The sequence below is a fragment of the Sander lucioperca genome, chromosome 16 (assembly GCF_008315115.2).
Source record: "Sander lucioperca isolate FBNREF2018 chromosome 16, SLUC_FBN_1.2, whole genome shotgun sequence".
NCBI classification, from domain to species: Eukaryota; Metazoa; Chordata; class Actinopteri; order Perciformes; family Percidae; genus Sander; species Sander lucioperca.
The window spans coordinates 16,733,711-16,751,388 of NC_050188.1; the positions used below are offsets into that span (position 1 = coordinate 16,733,711).

General features: G+C 39.3%; 1 protein-coding gene across 1 annotated transcript in view; it reads left to right on the forward strand.

The window, feature by feature from the left end:
- csmd3b (CUB and Sushi multiple domains 3b) overlaps positions 1-17,678 on the forward strand; it is a 434,951-nt gene that overhangs the window by 328,417 nt on the left and 88,856 nt on the right. The window contains exons 13-18 of the mRNA XM_031296181.2: positions 8,719-8,901; positions 9,821-10,147; positions 11,927-12,121; positions 13,950-14,088; positions 14,903-15,090; positions 15,419-15,607. Of these exons, the coding sequence (XP_031152041.1) occupies positions 8,719-8,901; positions 9,821-10,147; positions 11,927-12,121; positions 13,950-14,088; positions 14,903-15,090; positions 15,419-15,607 (1,221 nt within the window). The remainder of the gene's footprint in view (positions 1-8,718; positions 8,902-9,820; positions 10,148-11,926; positions 12,122-13,949; positions 14,089-14,902; positions 15,091-15,418; positions 15,608-17,678) is intronic.

A 17,678-nucleotide genomic window follows, 5' to 3' on the forward strand; every position in this document is an offset into this window, starting at 1 on the left:
GATAAGTAATAATATTCCTATACTATATATTTTAAGTGCTCAGTAAATTATACAACATTACCAATATAATTTATAGTGTACATATTAATACAGTATTTAAATCTGCCTGCAGGACATATGTCTGCATGTAAAATTACTTAGATTTTAATATTTTTTTCCAAAATGGTGGCCTTAAATGATACAAAACATAGAACAATAAGTGCAAATATTTGCCTCACCTCTCACAGCAAAACATCAAATACCTGCCTCACAGCCAGTTGTAAAAGAGGGCTAGATGGTACACGTGTCAATCTCATTACAGATGTGTTTTATCTAGTTTGCTCCTCATGCTAGATGTTGCTGGGTTTATCTCATATAATGAAACTGATATGATAATAATGATAAGTTAACTGCAATTACTCTGCAGCTAAGGCTCATGCGTCAAAACATGATACCGCAGCCTCTGCCAGGGAGAAGTAAAAATAAAAATCCCATCCTTACATTTGAATTTTACTATATCATCACTCGGGCTGCTATTTTCTCTTTTTTTAAGCAGGATCCCATCACCGAGTCATAATGTCAGCTCTTACTTTTGAGATTTTATTTTAGATTTTTCATCAGCTTTTTATAGTTTTTAATATGTGATGTATTTTATTGGAGGAAAAGATGTGAAGGTGAATTTTTACAGCACAGTTGACCTCTGGTTGGATGGATCTGTAGTGTATGTGTGTTATGTGTCATGTCTTCCTGCATCTGTGCACCCATATGTTTCTGTGAGTGATTGTGTGTCTGTTTTTGGATATAACTGTGTATTAAGGTTGTCTCACGTTATTGACATTTAACAAAACGTCTAAAGCAGACCACATAGATCTAAATGGAGAGATTAAGAGAGAAAGCAATTTAGCGAAGGAGGCCACAAGAGCAAAAAATGGAACTGCAACTGAACTTTATGTGGTATCTTATTTGGATACACATCATGAAGGACAAAGCATTTAGAAGCATAGTCAAGCTCAATAACAACAGCCTCTCATATTTTCATATATGAAATGTCATCCTGCGATAATGATGCTGACCGCCTGCTCCAACCAGTAAATATTTCCTGTACCCGTGTGATTTGTGTTGGGCCCCACAGGATCCTAATCCTGTTGCAGCTGTTCCAGGTATGGAGCGGGACCCTCTTCATCACACAGCACTAAACAGCATTTCATTCAGAGCGGCTGAAACACCATGAAATATGAATTCATGAAATATTCATTCACAACATAACCAGAAATGTGGTTCAATTTTACAGTCAATAACCTTAGTATTGGGGTACTGAGCCAAAGCCGGACGTGTGTGTGTGTGTGTGTGTGTGTGTGTGTGTGTGTGTGTGTGTGTGTGTGTGTGTGTGTGCGTGTGTGCGTGCGTGCGTGCGTGCGTGCGTGCGTGCGTGCGTGCGTGCGCACATATATACATGCACGTGTGCTTCAGAGGTAACCTGTGAAGGGCAGGGCTTACTTAATCACAGAACTGTAAACAGCATTTCATTTTCTAGTCATGAATTATTGACTCGTATAATGTTCAATCCTCTTGTAGCCACCACTGTTACTGATACTGAAATACTATATATGTAGTTCATTGGGTCAAAATTCATCATAAAAAAATGATTCTATCTCTCATTAGGACTTCATGAAATATTCCATTCATTTTAAATAATGTACGACATTGGATAACCGAGTTGTGTGAAATATTTGTCCTGATTGCTATTTTGTCATTAAAACTTCTCTGACAATAAATGGACAGGGATTGACTAAGCCAGGGGTTCTCAACCTTTTGCAAGCTGGGCCCCCCCAAAGCTGGTTCATTGCAGTTGGGCCCCCCCTTCCCGGCGCCACCCCCACTACACCACCTTGCATAGATAGATAGGTAGATAGATAGCCCTAGGCTAGGCTATTATTTTTAGGCCCACACTATTATTATTATTATTATTATTATTATTATTATTATTATTATTATTATTATTATTATTATATTGTTATCAGTAGCGGTAGGTAGGCCTATTATCATTACTAGGCTATTGTTATAATTGGCAGTAGCACCAGACTTCTAATGTGAGCTTGCAGGCATTATTATTATTATTATCATGAGTAGTAGTAGGCCTATTATCATTACTAGGCTATTGCTATAATTGGGAATTGGCACCAGACCTCTGATATGAATTCATGCTTTATTACTGTTATTATTACTAGGCCTAACAGTAGGCATATCATCTGCATTTTTGACAGAAGCTTGCAGGTAGGCGATGTTAATGTGAGACCTGAGCCATGTATGCTTCAGTGTACCTTCAAAGCTTTTTTGCAGCTGGTGGTGCGTCGGTTGCCTTGTTGGTCCTCACTAGAAATCTCTCTATTTTTGTTTGGTTTTGAAATAATTTGGATATGGATTAGTTGTGTTTTCAATAAGTTGAGGCTATGATGTAACGATGTGTGCGTGTGTGCAGCCTGGACGCGGAGTGGTGTGTGTCTCCTCTCCAGTGTTGGGCAAGTTACTTCCAAAATGTAATACATTATAGATTACTAGTTACTGTCATTTAAGAGTAATTAGTTATATTACAATATTACTGTCTCTGAATTGTAATGCGTTACACTACTTTTGCATTACTTTTGAGTTACTTTCACCAAAATAACAGGGGAAGTTTGATTTGGCAGCTAGCTTGTGAATTTCACCACCGGATCAATAAAGTCTCCTCTTTATCCACTTTAATACATCATAGATTATTCATATTTTGTATAATTAATATAAATATGCCAAGTAACTAAAGCTATACAAAATAGATAAGTAAAACGTATAATAGGCAAGTAGGAGAAAATGAAAATACTCAATTAAAAGTATGGCATTGTTGTAAAATGTTTGTTTATAGCACTTCAATAAGAAATTCATGTTGTTTAGTTTAAAACACTCTAAAGGAAATGTTCAATTATAGTGTGATTAAAACTCACTATTAACATTATTTACAGTACTTGATTTACAGCTGATTTGTGAAAAGGTAGCCTACACAACCTTATTTAACAGTAATTTAGTTTTACTGCGAACCGTCACAGGAAGTGCTTTTATTTTGAAGTAGGCTACACGGAAGTTGTCTGTTGTGTAGCCTACTCTTGCTAGCTTACTGAGAAGCAACATGTCCGCCAGGCTCAAGTTGTTCACTTTCTTGTTTGTAAAACTGCAACATATTGAACAGTAAATGGTCACAGTAAAAGACAAGCGTTTTTGGTCGTCATTCGAAGCCATTCCACTACAGGCAGAGTTACTCTCCACGGCTGATAAAATGCAATGATATTTACGTGTAGCAAGCCTCAACATTAATTCCTGACATGTTTATATCTGTCAGCCGCTGACGTACCGTCACCTGTTGGGACATACATGCTGTCCGTACCGCCTCTGGTTCTGACCACGGGAACAGAAACAGGACAGCTCACTTCAACGCAGTGTAATAACTCCTGAAAATAATATCCATCTCACAAATGTATCTGTCTCTGCAGTCATCTCAACCATCGTATACAGCGACAGGAAAATTAAACGGCTTTTTTTTTTTCCTGTGAAGAAATGTGTCGCGGTGTTGGTGAATTCTTAAAAAAACCAATGCACCACTAAATGTTGCGTTAAAATGCGTTGTAACTCGCGTTACTGAGATTGTAACGAGTATAATATTACCGAAATTTAATTAGTAATGCGTTATATTACTGCGTTACAGCAAAAAGGAATACATTACTGTAATTGCGTTACTTTTGTAACGCGTTACTCCCAACACTGCTCCTCTCTGCAGGCTGGGACTGCTGCGCGAGGCTACTGAGAGACTTACTGCCTGTGAGCAGTGTTGCCAACTCTTTTCCAATGAAAGTCTAGCACCAGCTCCAAAAGTCGCTAAAAGTCGTTTGATGACGTCATACGCTCATTTGCATATTTTTGACGTCATTACGCAATCATTTGTATAAAGCTTAGTGGTTTTGTCAGCAAGGTAGATAAAAAGAAATAGAACTCTTTAGCCAAATAATCACAAATTCAATACATTAATTTATTTTACCTTATAATTATTACTTAGGTAGCCTATCTTTGAAGTAAAAAAATGTTATTCTACAAAGGGAGGGAAAAAGATCGATAAAGAATTCTCAAAGAAGGCTGGCTTGCCCAGGGCCAGGCCAGCTCAGCGGAGTCTTTCTCCCGTCGCGTCCCGCTGTCTCTCCTACCTACACCAGCACCCGCACACCCTGCTTCTAACTACCTGCACACTGTGCGCAGTGCTGCTACACATGAGGAGAGAGGGGAGAGGCTGCTCCTCTGTCACAGAACAGAAGGCGGCTACAGGAGAGAAATACCTTGCGTGCTCGCTGGACAATACTGGCGACCTTTCTACATAAAGTCGCCAGATTTGTCGCTAGTCGCTTTTGAAAAAAAGTTGCTAAGGGGGTCTGAAAAGTCGCTAAATCTAGCGACAAAGTCGCTAAGTTGGCAACACTGCCTGTGAGGGCTTTTGGACGGGGGAGGGGCTCACGGCAGCACCCGCTGCTCGTTGAGCACATAACTGCAGAGTGATACGTGTTTTCGAGTCTCCAAACACCACAAAAGTCTCCAATAACACCAGTAAAAGTCGCTAGATTTATCGCTAGTCACTTTTGACAAAAAAAGTCGCCAGGAGGATGACTTGTTTTACAGTTGTGCGGAGGCTCCACACAGAGCTTTCTCCGTAGCCTACGTAAGTGGCCTGATGTTTATACTTGTGCACTGCTGTGTGCGTGAACCGGCATGTGTGTGTGTGTGTGTGTGTGTGTGTGTGTGTGTGTGTGTGTGTGTGTGTGTGTGTGTGTGTGTGTGTGTGTGGTAGAGGGAGAAGTGAGAGAGTGACGGCGTTTAGCTTTAGAGCAAGTACCGACTCTAGAGTTATAGTGAGAGAAACAAAGTGTCTCCTCTGTTCTTTCTGACCACAGTGGGAAATCTGGAGCAGGAAAAGTTAATTATCTCCTTGATTTCATGTTGTTTATGGAGAAGGAGAACCAGGAAATGAGTCGGGGAGGAAATGCAACGCTACCCAGCCACGACCGAGCGACGTGTAGTTACATTACATTACGTGATTTTTTTTTTTTTTTCCTCCCATCCTGTAGCCTACTCGCGCCCCCCCAGGAGAGTGTCCGCGCCCCCCCAGGGGGGCGGGCCCCACCGGTTGAGAACCACTGGACTAAGCGATGTTGTACTCACTTAGAACCTACAGCCGTTTTGGCCTTCATTGGTCAGGAAGTCGTTTGAAAGGCTCATCAAGAAGCAGCTCCAGATGGTTCTGAGCTCATTAGACTCTTTGGTTTTAAAATAAGCAGAAGAGTTGTTTTTTAAATGCTGCGTTAACCTTTCTTAAGTATACCCTTGGCAGGCTTGTATAGGTTTTACTTCCTTGTTTTGATGTAACAACGTGTACTCAAGCAATGGTATGTTCACTGATGTAACATTTATTTAGTTATTTATTCAGATTTTCTAACATATTGTTCTCAGATAGGGAGAGGGAGTGACAGTAACAACTTAGTGGCACAAAAATGCCTTTGAGATGTGGGTGTCCTGTCCTGTAATTTTTGTACATAGATTGCAGAAATCTTTGTGAGGACAGGCACATCCTGAAATCCACTGATGATGCTGGAAGCACAAGCCTTTTTCAGGGTCATGAGACAGAGTCTGGGTGTGTAGTTGAGAAGTTTTTACAGCAGACTTCAGTAATGTATTTCTGCCCAATGATGCGTCCAGATCAAAGAAAACTGTCCAATTATTATCTGTGATCCTGAAGTCCAATTTTCAGAGAGTTAGAGGTATTTGGGAGTTACACGATTGTGCACTAGGGGTGTGCAAAAAAATCGATTCGCATTCGAATCGCGATTCAAGCTCTACCGATTCAAAATCGATTCATAGAATTCCAAAAATCTATTCATGTTTTTTTTTTGTAAAAAATAAAAAATGTATGTCTACTGCAATCATATCATAGATAGATAGATACTTTATTGATCCCCAAGGGGAAATTCAAGGTCCCAGTAGCTTATAGACATCACACACAACATACACATACATCATAACAGGATATTAAAATAACAAATAACAAACAAATCCACATGAATAATATGGACAATAAAAGATACTAAAAAAGCTAAATAAAAAATCCACATGAATGTACTAAGGGATGTATAATATATGTATATATATATATATATATATACATATATACATATATAACTACATTTACATATTGTGAATCGTTTTTTGCATCGAGAATTTTTTTGAATCGAAAATCGATTTTGAATCAAATCATGAGCCTAAAAATTGATATTGTGACATTTTCTGAATCGTGCACCCCTAGTGTGCACTTCATGTTACAAGAGCTGACGGAGATTGTGTGTTTTAATGAGACCGAAAATTGATGTCTTTATACACATCTCCTATCAAATCATTCCTCAAAAGCTCCTCAGTGGCCTGGTTTGGAACCTGATAGAGGCAGAACATTTTTTTATTATTGTGAGTGTAATAAGTTAGATCATTTTCATTCAACAGACCGTCTTCACTGATGTCTACATTGGGAACAAGTCAATTTGAGCCACTCCCTTTAGGTCACATATTCAGAAAACCACAAGCTAATTAGAGTTTCTCATTCCTTCCTCACACTGCAAATCTGCTTAACTTTCCACTCAATTCCTCTTCTTCTGTGGCTATTATAGCTACTACATTATTATTTTACATGGTTTAATTTGTTTAATGCATCTTGCTTTTTGTTTTGGAGACATTGGAAAGGGATACACATATTGAATATAAAGCACAGCAACAGCCAGAACTTGCAGGAGACAGTTTATAGCATGTAACAAACTAGACTTTGCATTCGATTACCATTTGCAACCTAGCTGTAAAATCAATTTCACAATGGTCACAAAAGAGAAACGGCAAATAAGCTTTTTTTCTCCCAGTCTCATTATAACCACTATAATCTATTACCTTACTCTCTCAGATCTTTACCGGTAGTGCATTTACCCTTCTTTGTGTGTGTGTGTGTGTACATATGTATTCCCATGGACAATATGGTGTGAGCATGATGGAATCTTATAGAACAGAATGGAATGGGGCTCAATGTGCAATCACAAACATAATATTGAAGTTGTACACACATACACATTCATTCACTCGCACACACACATACACTTGAAGGAGCCTAATCCCCTTTGTGAATCCGTCAGCCTTGTTGTTGCAAACACAATAGGATTATTTATGTGTATGTGTGCGTGTGCATGCGAGTGCGTGCGTGTGTGTGTGTGTTTGTGAGAGAGAGAGAGAGAGAGAAAGAGAGTAGTAGTATAGAAATGCAACGACAGTATTCCTTATTTCTCTCCAAAGCAATTTGTTTTCTACCCTTCTGCAAGGTATATGTGCACGTGTGTTCACGCACAGCACGTGTGTTAGGCATGTTGTGATTGGTTGCGTCTGTGGGTCTCATAAAGACAATGTCATGATGGAAATGAATGCAATACATCTCAAACACGCACTCAGACACGCACACACACATAGATACAAACAGAGAAACACGCAGAACAAAGCACAGCCCTTTGCTTCCTTCCATGGGCCACTCCTGTAAATAGTACCGAAATTAGGAGAGGAGAGCGGGGAATAAAGAGGAGGAAGGCTGGGAAATAGAGGGTATATTTCCTGAAATACCATACACAAAATTGTAAAGAGAATTATGGTGACACAGTGGCCCCTGTATATAGAATCAGAGAAGGATCTGTGTGACCTAATGGTCAGACTGAATGTGAAAAAAGAGGTATCATGAATACTTGCAAACTCAGGGGAAGGAGGCACGTAGAAAGAGATGGATGCAAACTCGCCCCAGGCTACGTGAGCAAAGAAGTAAAAAGCATTCATGAAATTCTCCTGACGCAGCAAACCAAGAGCCAATCATCTTCAAGCAAGTCTCTATTTGGTTGGCAGTATATTTCTGTTCAAAATGGATGATGAGCTTGTGCAGCATGACATGGTGTTTCACAGCAGGGAAAGATGGCCATTGGGTATTTGAGGCTTATAACATTGCATGGTGACCAAAAATATTGTTAAAGCCAGACTCCAGACGTCGAATAAACTAGCATTTTTGATCTTGTCACGATATAATCCACCTTGATGCTAATGTTTTCAGTTATAATTAAGCTGCTTAATTGTTTGTATTCTATGAAATCCACATGCACACATTCCATGTTACAGGATAAGGCCAAACCAGCCATTTGTTTAGTCCTCTCAATACTTTCTGACTTCCCCAGCCAGTCACGACTCTCTGCCCCAAGTCCATTGGTTCCTACCGAAGATGTAGAGCTTTATGAGTGGGTCCTACATATATATTTTATGTTTTAAAAGATTAAAAAACAATCTTAAAACAGCTTTGCATTGTATTTTATTAGATATACAGTATAACAATACTCAAAACGAGTAAATAGTACATTAGTCAGGTACTACTTTCTGCTGCAGATTAATACAGATTTGGTGCTCTTGTGAGCATTTACAGCAGGACATTATAATTGTGGGACTGGCTCAAAATAAATAGTGCTCATGTTCATGAACAAACATGTCACCCAGTCCGACCATCAGGTTTATTGGTTCATTTTTCTATGGTTTTTGGACAACAATGGAGGTCTATGGCACAGAGGAATGACACTCAGATGTTAATGTCTCCTTCTTGTCTATTTTTGTCTACAGAAATAGACAAAGAGAGTTGTGGCGACCCTGGAACTCCTCTCTATGGAATAAGAGAAGGGGACAGCTTCTTAAATGGAGGAATCCTGAGGTTTGAGTGCCAGTTTGGATTTGAGCTGATTGGAGAGAAAACTATCTCCTGCCAAGACAACAATCAGTGGTCAGCAAACATCCCCATATGCATATGTAAGTATTAAAATCATGTTTAGGTTATTATCAGAAGAGATGCACATCAATGTCGGCCGATATTCACTTGTTGACTGTCATTGTCCTATTGGCAAATAAGATGATATTCACCGATGGCAGTGGCCAATGTTTATCTGTCGTGTTGCATCAATTTTGCGCTGGCTAAAGGTTGTGTTGGTTATTTTGGGTCGGACTCGGATAACAGTAGCTAACATATGTTGCTACTGCAGCTGCTGATTCTGAGAAGAAGCCACTGGCTGGACACAACTCTGGTATGACATAAAGTAAGAGTGCAACAGGTGCCATACGCACGTTTGGTTTGTTTACAAATGAAAGAAAATGTCAGCTGTGTGGGAGTATTACACTGTCTCGGAAAAAGATCAGCAACAAGAATGTTGTGTTCTGTATGAAAAACACAAGGTGAAAGATAAAAAATTATCTTCATTTGAAAGGTTATATTAAAGGTGTTCATTTAAAAGATAGTGTAATGAAATGTTAAATGACTTTCTTTTTTATAATGAAGATTTTTTTGTTTCCCTGAAGCATATGGGGGAAAAAATAACAACAAAATAAACTACAACAATAAAACATCAGCTATTGGCAAAATTGCTTTTTTTAAACGTCGGTATGGCCACATAATTTTCCAATTGGAGCATCCCTAATTTTCATGGTCACGGCTGCAGAAGGAAAAGAAAACATGGCATGTGCTCTGCTGTGATGTTGATAACATTCAGTCTGACCTGTCATTATTATGGCCTGGAGCAGATGATGACCGATGATGCTATGACGAAGAATATTTAACAGGAAATGTCTCTCTCTGCATCTCTTTCCCTCCCCTTTCTATCTCTGTCTTTGTATGTGTGTCTGTCTGTCTGTCTGTCTGTCTGTCTGCCTTTCTGTACTTCTCTTGCTCCCACAGTCCCCTGCATGTCCAACTTCACAGCTCCCTCAGGAACTGTACTCTCCCCAGATTACCCAGAAGGCTATGGAAACAACATGAACTGTGTCTGGCTCATCCAATCAGATCCAGGCTCCAGAATCCACTTGGCATTTAATGACTTTGACCTCGAGGCACCCTATGATTCCCTAACGGTGAAAGATGGCGAGACAAATGATGCTGGCGTCATCGGGAGGTTCTCTGGAGCTGAGAGTCCTTCCCATCTGACGTCCAATACCAACACACTGAGACTGGAGTTTCAGGCAGATCACTCCATGTCAGGAAGAGGATTTAATATCACATACAGTAGTATGTCATTTTTCTATTTCTATTCAAATACAGGAAAAATAACTATTTGCTGTAAAACAGGGTGAAATGTGGCAACAGTATATTGATAATACTATAACAAAGGTTTTTTTTCCCCCACAAGTTGAAGTTTGATACATGGTAATGGCAGTAAAAATATAATTTAGGGTCACATTTATTTTCTTTTACGGCAAAATAATGCAGGAGCGTTATGATGCTCTGAAACAGTACTTCTCATATGACTGTATATGGATTTTATGCATGACTTTCAGCCAAGACCTCTCGCAGTTATATTAAATGTGAGGTGGTTTTATTCTAAGAGAGTATATCCATATGTCATCCAACTCTCACAATTAAAATAACTATATAGTTACTTATTATCTCTCTTAGTTTTCATCACCACAATCACTTAGAAAGAGTTGGTGTGATTTCCCCCCCCCCTCAAAAAGTTGATGTGTGGATGCTTTATTTTAGATAGAAGCTCTTTTAATTCACTAAAAGTTACATCAGACTGTTCAGAAGAGTTGTTCTGGAAAAGACAAAAGACAAACTTCATTGATCTAAGAGGTTTCATGTGGTCAACACAGCAGCTAAGAATAGAGATGTATGTTGCAGAACAAAGAGGAAATAAGGCATGAAAGGCATTAAAGGAACACTTTTTGGGAGCTTTTTGGCTTGTTTGTTGCCATAGTCGAGTTAGATGAGAAGATCATCATTTCATCATTTTTGTCTGTGCGTCGAGGACAGTACAAAGAAAGGTCCAGGATGTGTTTAGCCTTGTGTTGCACAAACACTAGAAGCAAGCAGAAACTGTCTAGTTCTGTCAAAAGTGGAACAAAACACCTTCCAAAACCTCCCAAATTGCCTTTTTCTAAACATACCTTGCGTCGTTCACCCTTGTCAAAAAAGAAACCAAGACATTAATGTTTTAAGAGAAGTTAACATCTCAGCCGTTCTGTCTTCATTGTAAAGTTGCCAACTGTGCAGACTTTAATAACTGATCAAAACCCAGGAGGCTTGTAGATGTATTGATGACTAGCTGGCGAGACAACAGGATAGAACATGTGCTGTAAATAAGATAGTTTTGGATTTGTTGAAAGGCTTATTTGTTCAATTTTGATGGTGGCGAACGGTGTGCCCCTGCTTGCAGTCTTTGAGCTAATTCAGGCTAAACACATCTCCATACCAGACAAACAGAAATGGAAATTGATATTGATCTTCTCATTTGTTTGACGGCAAACAGACAAAATGTTGAAGTGTTCTGTCCACAAGTATCCTCACAGTGTTTGTTTGACTTCAGCTCAAACCATTCTGTGTATATACAGTATGTGTATATTTTTTGGGTCACTGTATTTCTCATTTTTAAATCTCTCTATCACCTGATCACACCAGATTGCTTATACTGGCAAAACCTGAGCAACTTAAGGTTGGAATTTACAGCCTTCTAATCTGAGCCAGACCATATCCTAAAGCAGACATGCTCACATGAGTTTTATCGGAAGTAACATTGCTTAGATCCAATCTAAGCACAGTGCAGGAATAACGAACAGACATATTATAGGAGATGTTTACTGGTCAGGACTGGACACTTAAAGATGTCACCTTGCTGTAATAGATCTATATGATTCTTTCTCAGAAATGTCATTAAAATGTAGCATGCGAGTGTCTGTTCAATAAAGGTCTCATATTCTTTAATAACATTTCTCTGTATGTGTCTGTGGGCGATTAGTCTCCAATATCTTTCTCATCATATGTGTGTCTCCTTGTAACTTTTTACCCCAGCATTTGGCCATAATGAGTGCCCAGACCCTGGCATTCCAATTAACGCTCGCCGCTTTGGAGACAGCTTCCAGCTTGGCAGCTCCATCTCTGTGGTCTGCGAGGACGGTTTTATCAAAACCCAAGGAACCGAGACCATCTCCTGTCAGTTAGAAAAAGGAAAAGTCATGTGGAGTGGGCCCATTCCTAAATGTGAAGGTAAATATTGACTTGATTGCTGATTAAACTACTAACTTGGGAACAATATGTCATCCAAGATATCATTACTTCAGCGTAAAGACCCAGGAGGTGGAAATTATCAGCCTTCAGCTCGACATAGGAGATATGGAGGTGTCCAGTTAACCTAAATTTCCAGGGAAATACCTATCAATACACCACTGCCACATGTACAGCTACTAGCTTACAAATAGCTAGCAGTAGCACTATTCATGCATATCAAACCCTTTCTTGTAAGCAATAAGTGGGAATAGATCTGTGGAGATTACCTTTAATCCAAAGTTAATGACAGATATATGAACATGTTAGATATGATAAGATATAATTAGCACAGCGGTATGTTATAAAAGTAACAAGAAACAGTGACCACTTCCCTGAAAAGTCAAGTGAAGTCTGCGTATTAGTCATTACAGCACGCCATTTTGACTGCAGCTATTCCATACATAATTATTATATCCATTTCACATTATAACAATGTCATTTATCATCCATATACAGTCAGAAGTAATTACATTGCCATTTATATATATAATAATTTGTCAAGGTGGCATTAGCGCAAAGTTTAATCAACTGCTTGTGTGAAAGTACAGAATCATAGAGATGTAAATTTGACCTGTTAATCTCAGATGGAACACAATAATTAACTGTGTAAGTGTTTTAGCTGTAACTCCAATAGCAGATATAATTAACTTAAGATAATTCTAACACGTTGACTGTTGATGGTAGAAATAAACGGCATTTTAATTATGCTCCTGGTCATTTAATGTCCCCAGATCATCTGTAGCTAATGTGTGTCACTACTTGGATGAAAATCCACTTACTTGTATTCAGGAGGTACAGACCAGAACAGATTAACTTCAGACACTAAGTTAAACTCTAATCAAGTTGAAAATAAGACTGGAACAGAATGGCTCCTGGCTAATGTAACCTTGTGTTAACACTTCGTTAAAAATTCGCAGTTATGTTTTTTGTTCTCTGAATGTTGATTATGCTTCATTCTTTATGTTCCTTTAATTGCTAATGTATATTTTCTTTTGCATTCAATGCCATCCTTATATTATGTGGAGTGCACTTAGCGCAGATAGTGACTTGATGGTGAACATAGTGCAGCATTTTAGCAGCTGAAGAGTCGGATATTTCCGTCAGGAGTCGGTGGAGACCAAAACAGAGCTAAAAGGAGAGTAGATATTGGACTTATCATCATGATTCATCAGGGGGCCAGAGACACAGCTCCAAATGAATGCTAATTGCTTATTAGCATTGCTAACATAGAGCAAATTGCTGTTGCTCTATGTCTGCTTGGTGTGAAAATAGGCAACTGTTCTTGTGTTTACTTGTTGCAAAGTCCATTTAATGTAGGTTTGAATAAATACATTAAATCAAATGAAATCTTGCTGTCTTTGAGCTGATCACACAGCGATAAGGCCTCCAGCAGGACTATACTGTAGCTAGCTATCCAAAGTAACTGTAAAAACATGGTCTAGTATTGTTGAATTGTGAAATCAGAGCATGCCTCATCAAGCAGTTTACCCTTTTCAGCAAACCAACCTTCAGACAAGAATATTGACTGAATATAAAATGTGCTCAAGAAGCCTTCATGTCAGCTGCTAGTGAAGCTGATTCACCAGCCTAATATACAAGTCTGCCAGATCTGTCTGGTGTCAGGGCTTACTTACCACACAATTACGGTGCTTGGACGTGGACCTCACCTAGACTTGGGTGGTCTTGATACAAATCATCTCTGGCCTTCCCTTCTGTTCCCCTAATATCTCCCCTCACTTCCCTCTTTCTGTCCCCTCTCCTCCTCCAGCCCCGTGTGGAGGCCACTATTCAGCCCCGAATGGAGTGATTTTGTCTCCTGGGTGGCCTGGTTACTATAAAGATTCCCTCAGCTGTGAGTGGGTGATTGAATCAGAACCTGGTCGCTCCATCAAAATCACATTTGACAGGTGAGTGGCATAATTCTTTGATTCTGTATATTATGAAGACTCTCAGAGCTCTGAACAGCCAGAACTGTGCAGATTCATCAGAACTACCATCAATTACTTCTGATGAGCAAAGATTTACCAGACTTAAAAGTTTATGGGGAATATAATAACGGTCGCCTAAATTTTATAGGTTGTATAATTAATATTGGGAGTTGTACATTGATCAGGAAGGCTGGGTAATATTTTGGTTTATATTATGTGCACTCTGAGCTGTAAACCGGTGATAGAAATAAGACTTTAGTGGATCTTGTAAAATCAATTTTTCATTGGTTTGAGTTTCCGTTTCAACTTTATGTCATTGTAAAGTGCATTTAACAATATTATCTCAACAACCTGTAGGGGGCTGGACCTCTTAACCTTTTTTTACTCCTGCAGCATGAAAAGAAAGTATGAATTTAATGGCAGTGATTTTCTCTTGATCAATGGTAATTTTATTTAAAAAAATAACAAAGTCAGTTTAGCAGGTTTTAAGAACAAATTGGCCATCAAAGAGATTCAGCCCTTAAGTGATCCTGTGAACCTTCAATTCAAGCAAGACAAAGGAATATGTAATATACTATAATAATATGCAACAATATTATCTTCACGTTGCTTTGACAAGCTTTCACTTAGATGTATGAATGCAGATCCAGCATTATGTGCATGAACATAAGCCTGAACTTTTTCCCAGTTTTGTGTTGTCCTAACAGTCTGATGGCTTTTATCCAAAAAAAGAGTGTCACTTTAAGTGAAATGATTATCATCGTCATGATATTCTGATACTGTTCTCTCATAGGTTCCAGACAGAGCTGGGTTATGACTTTCTGGAGATCCATGATGGGCCAAACCTCCTGTCTCCTCTGGTTGGCTCCTTTAATGGTACCCAGGTGCCCCAGTTCCTGTTCAGCACCAGCAACTTTCTTTATCTACTGTTTACCACCGATAACAGCCGGTCAAATGCCGGCTTCAAAATATTATATGAAAGTAAGTCAGAAACAAATAAAGCATATTTATGCATATACACACGTGGACATGCATTCAGAGATACAAAGCTGACTTTAAAATTTTGTCCATGCCTTCTACAGATCAGAATAAGACACATGTTCTTTATACATAACAGTCGGTGTGCATGATGTCAGGACACAACATTTCAATAGTAGCCCACCATACAAAGATTCACAAGCTGGCCTAACATGCGAAAATAAAAGCATGATTGCACAGCATGGGGCTTTATGTGGATATTCAAACCAGCTGTGAGTTTAGAGTATGCACATCAGCAAAACTGCACAAACAGACTTTTTTCTTTGTTCAGGCGTTACGGTGGACAGCTACTCATGCCTGGACCCTGGTATCCCTGTCAATGGTATTCGGTATGGTCAGGATTTCTCCATCGGGTCCACAGTATCATTCGGTTGTGGTTCTGGCTACAGACTCAGCCATGAGGAGCCGCTAGTATGTGAGAAGAACCACTGGTGGAGCCACCCTTTACCTACATGTGACGGTAAATACCTAAAGAAATAACCTCTCATACAAATTAATTATAAATATAAGTGATGTATGGTTCTTTATAAGTATTCCTTGCTCTACATTATAACTGATTTTGTTGTAGCACTCATTAAATATGTTTAAACAAAAACTGATTCTTGGGAAAACACTGCTGTAGCCAACCTTCATAATCACGAGATGGCATATTAATTTGGCCTTGACATGTTCAAATTGATATATTGACATATCACATACTCCAATAAGACTGCCTTTTTGGATAATGCAAGTTGGTAGGGGGGGTGGCAGTAGCTCAGTCTGTAGGGAGTTGGGTTGGGAACCGGAGGGTCGCCGGTTCAAGTCCCAGTATGGACCAAAGTACAGAGTGTGGATTGGTAGCTGGAGAGATGCCTGTTCACCTCCTGGGCACTGCCAGGTGCTCTTGAGCAAGGTACTGTACCCCCCCAAACTGGCAGCCCACTCACTCTGACATCTCTCCATTTGTGCATGAATAGGTCCTGAGCATGTGTGTGTGTATTTCAGACCTGTGTGTAGTGATTTAAAAAAAAAAAAAATCAATAAACAGTATAAATTAAATATCTTACACTAATTTGACACCCAAAATTATATCATCAAATTTAGCTCTGTATCATCTATCGTCAGATTTTATCCTCATAACTTTACAGTCCTTGACTTTGTTTTATTGTTTACACAACTTATCATAAGATCACTATCTTTACCACCAATACATGAAATCCAATACAACATTTCATCTAGGTGCAGAGACAATACGCCCGGAGTGCAGTGTGGGAGCACATACTGACATGACATGGCCACATGGTCAACATGACAGTACACTGTTATTTATAGTACAATAAAATTTTGTTCAAAAATGACATTCAGCCAGTTCTAAAAATGACATTCCCTCTAACCAAATAATGCATTTGTAAGTGTTTTCTAAAGATGAAAGGTAAGATTTTTTAGAGACCCAAAACATTGTATCTAGTTGATCCATTAAAAAAGGATTCAAAGAAGCTAAGGCGTGTGAAAAAGATCAGCAGTGGAGCCCGCCATCTCTGTATAGGGAGCTGAGTCACATAGAACATGTTGTTCTGCGACAAAACCACTGGTTGAATCATACATACACAAACACTTGGGTGTATGCAGGGGCAATTTGTAGTGAAGCCTGCTGTGGCTGATAGGGGATGATTTCAGGAGAAGATTAGAGATCTGTGGGCCTGAACAGTGTGTGTGTGTGTGCGCATGCATGTGTACTGTACGTCAGCACATATACAGTTATGTGTGCTTGTGCCACGTGCCTCCTGTCACCTCCTCTCCTGTGTGAACAGTGAACACAGGAAGGTTTGAGGTAAGGTTGACGAGAGCCTGTGTTGGCTGTCACCTCCTCTCTCTTCTCTCTCAAATCAAGGAGTGAGGGGGGGCACAAGACTAGCTAAGGGGAATAGGGGAGTTATCTATCTCTCTCATTCCAATCATGGTGGAGCTAGAGAGGAGGGAGGAAGGAAAGATGCAGCACTGCTGCATCAGTTTTGTGGCGGCTTGCTTAGTTAAGCTTGTTGGCTCATTCGCTTGTTAACCACATTTGAATTGCACAGTTCCTGGGACTGGCAGTGGTTTCCTCCAAGGAGGCAGTTTGAGCATATAAACATCAAACATGCTGCCTGGAATTTGCGGGCTGAATGCCATTAGACTGTGTTTACACACAGTATGTACCCATACAAATATAGGAACTATTTACTGTTGTGGCTAGTAAGAAATGGTCTAGCGGGATGATTGACAACGAATAAACGATGAATTCAAGCGAGACAGCGGTAAAGGCAGATGACTCAGCCCTGGAAAATGATACAAAACTCAAATGTTGTTCATACTGTGTATTAGAAAATAACCAACATTCCTTTATTTGATGTAGAATGTAAAATGACAGACATAATGACAAGATTATCAAATCAGCCAATCAGGAATGATTTCTAGATTTTGAACTACACTAGTTTATGTAATCTTTATAGGAGGATTGACCACAATAAGTCAGATTTTCTCCGAGCCGGAGGAATCCTTTAATTTTAAACCAA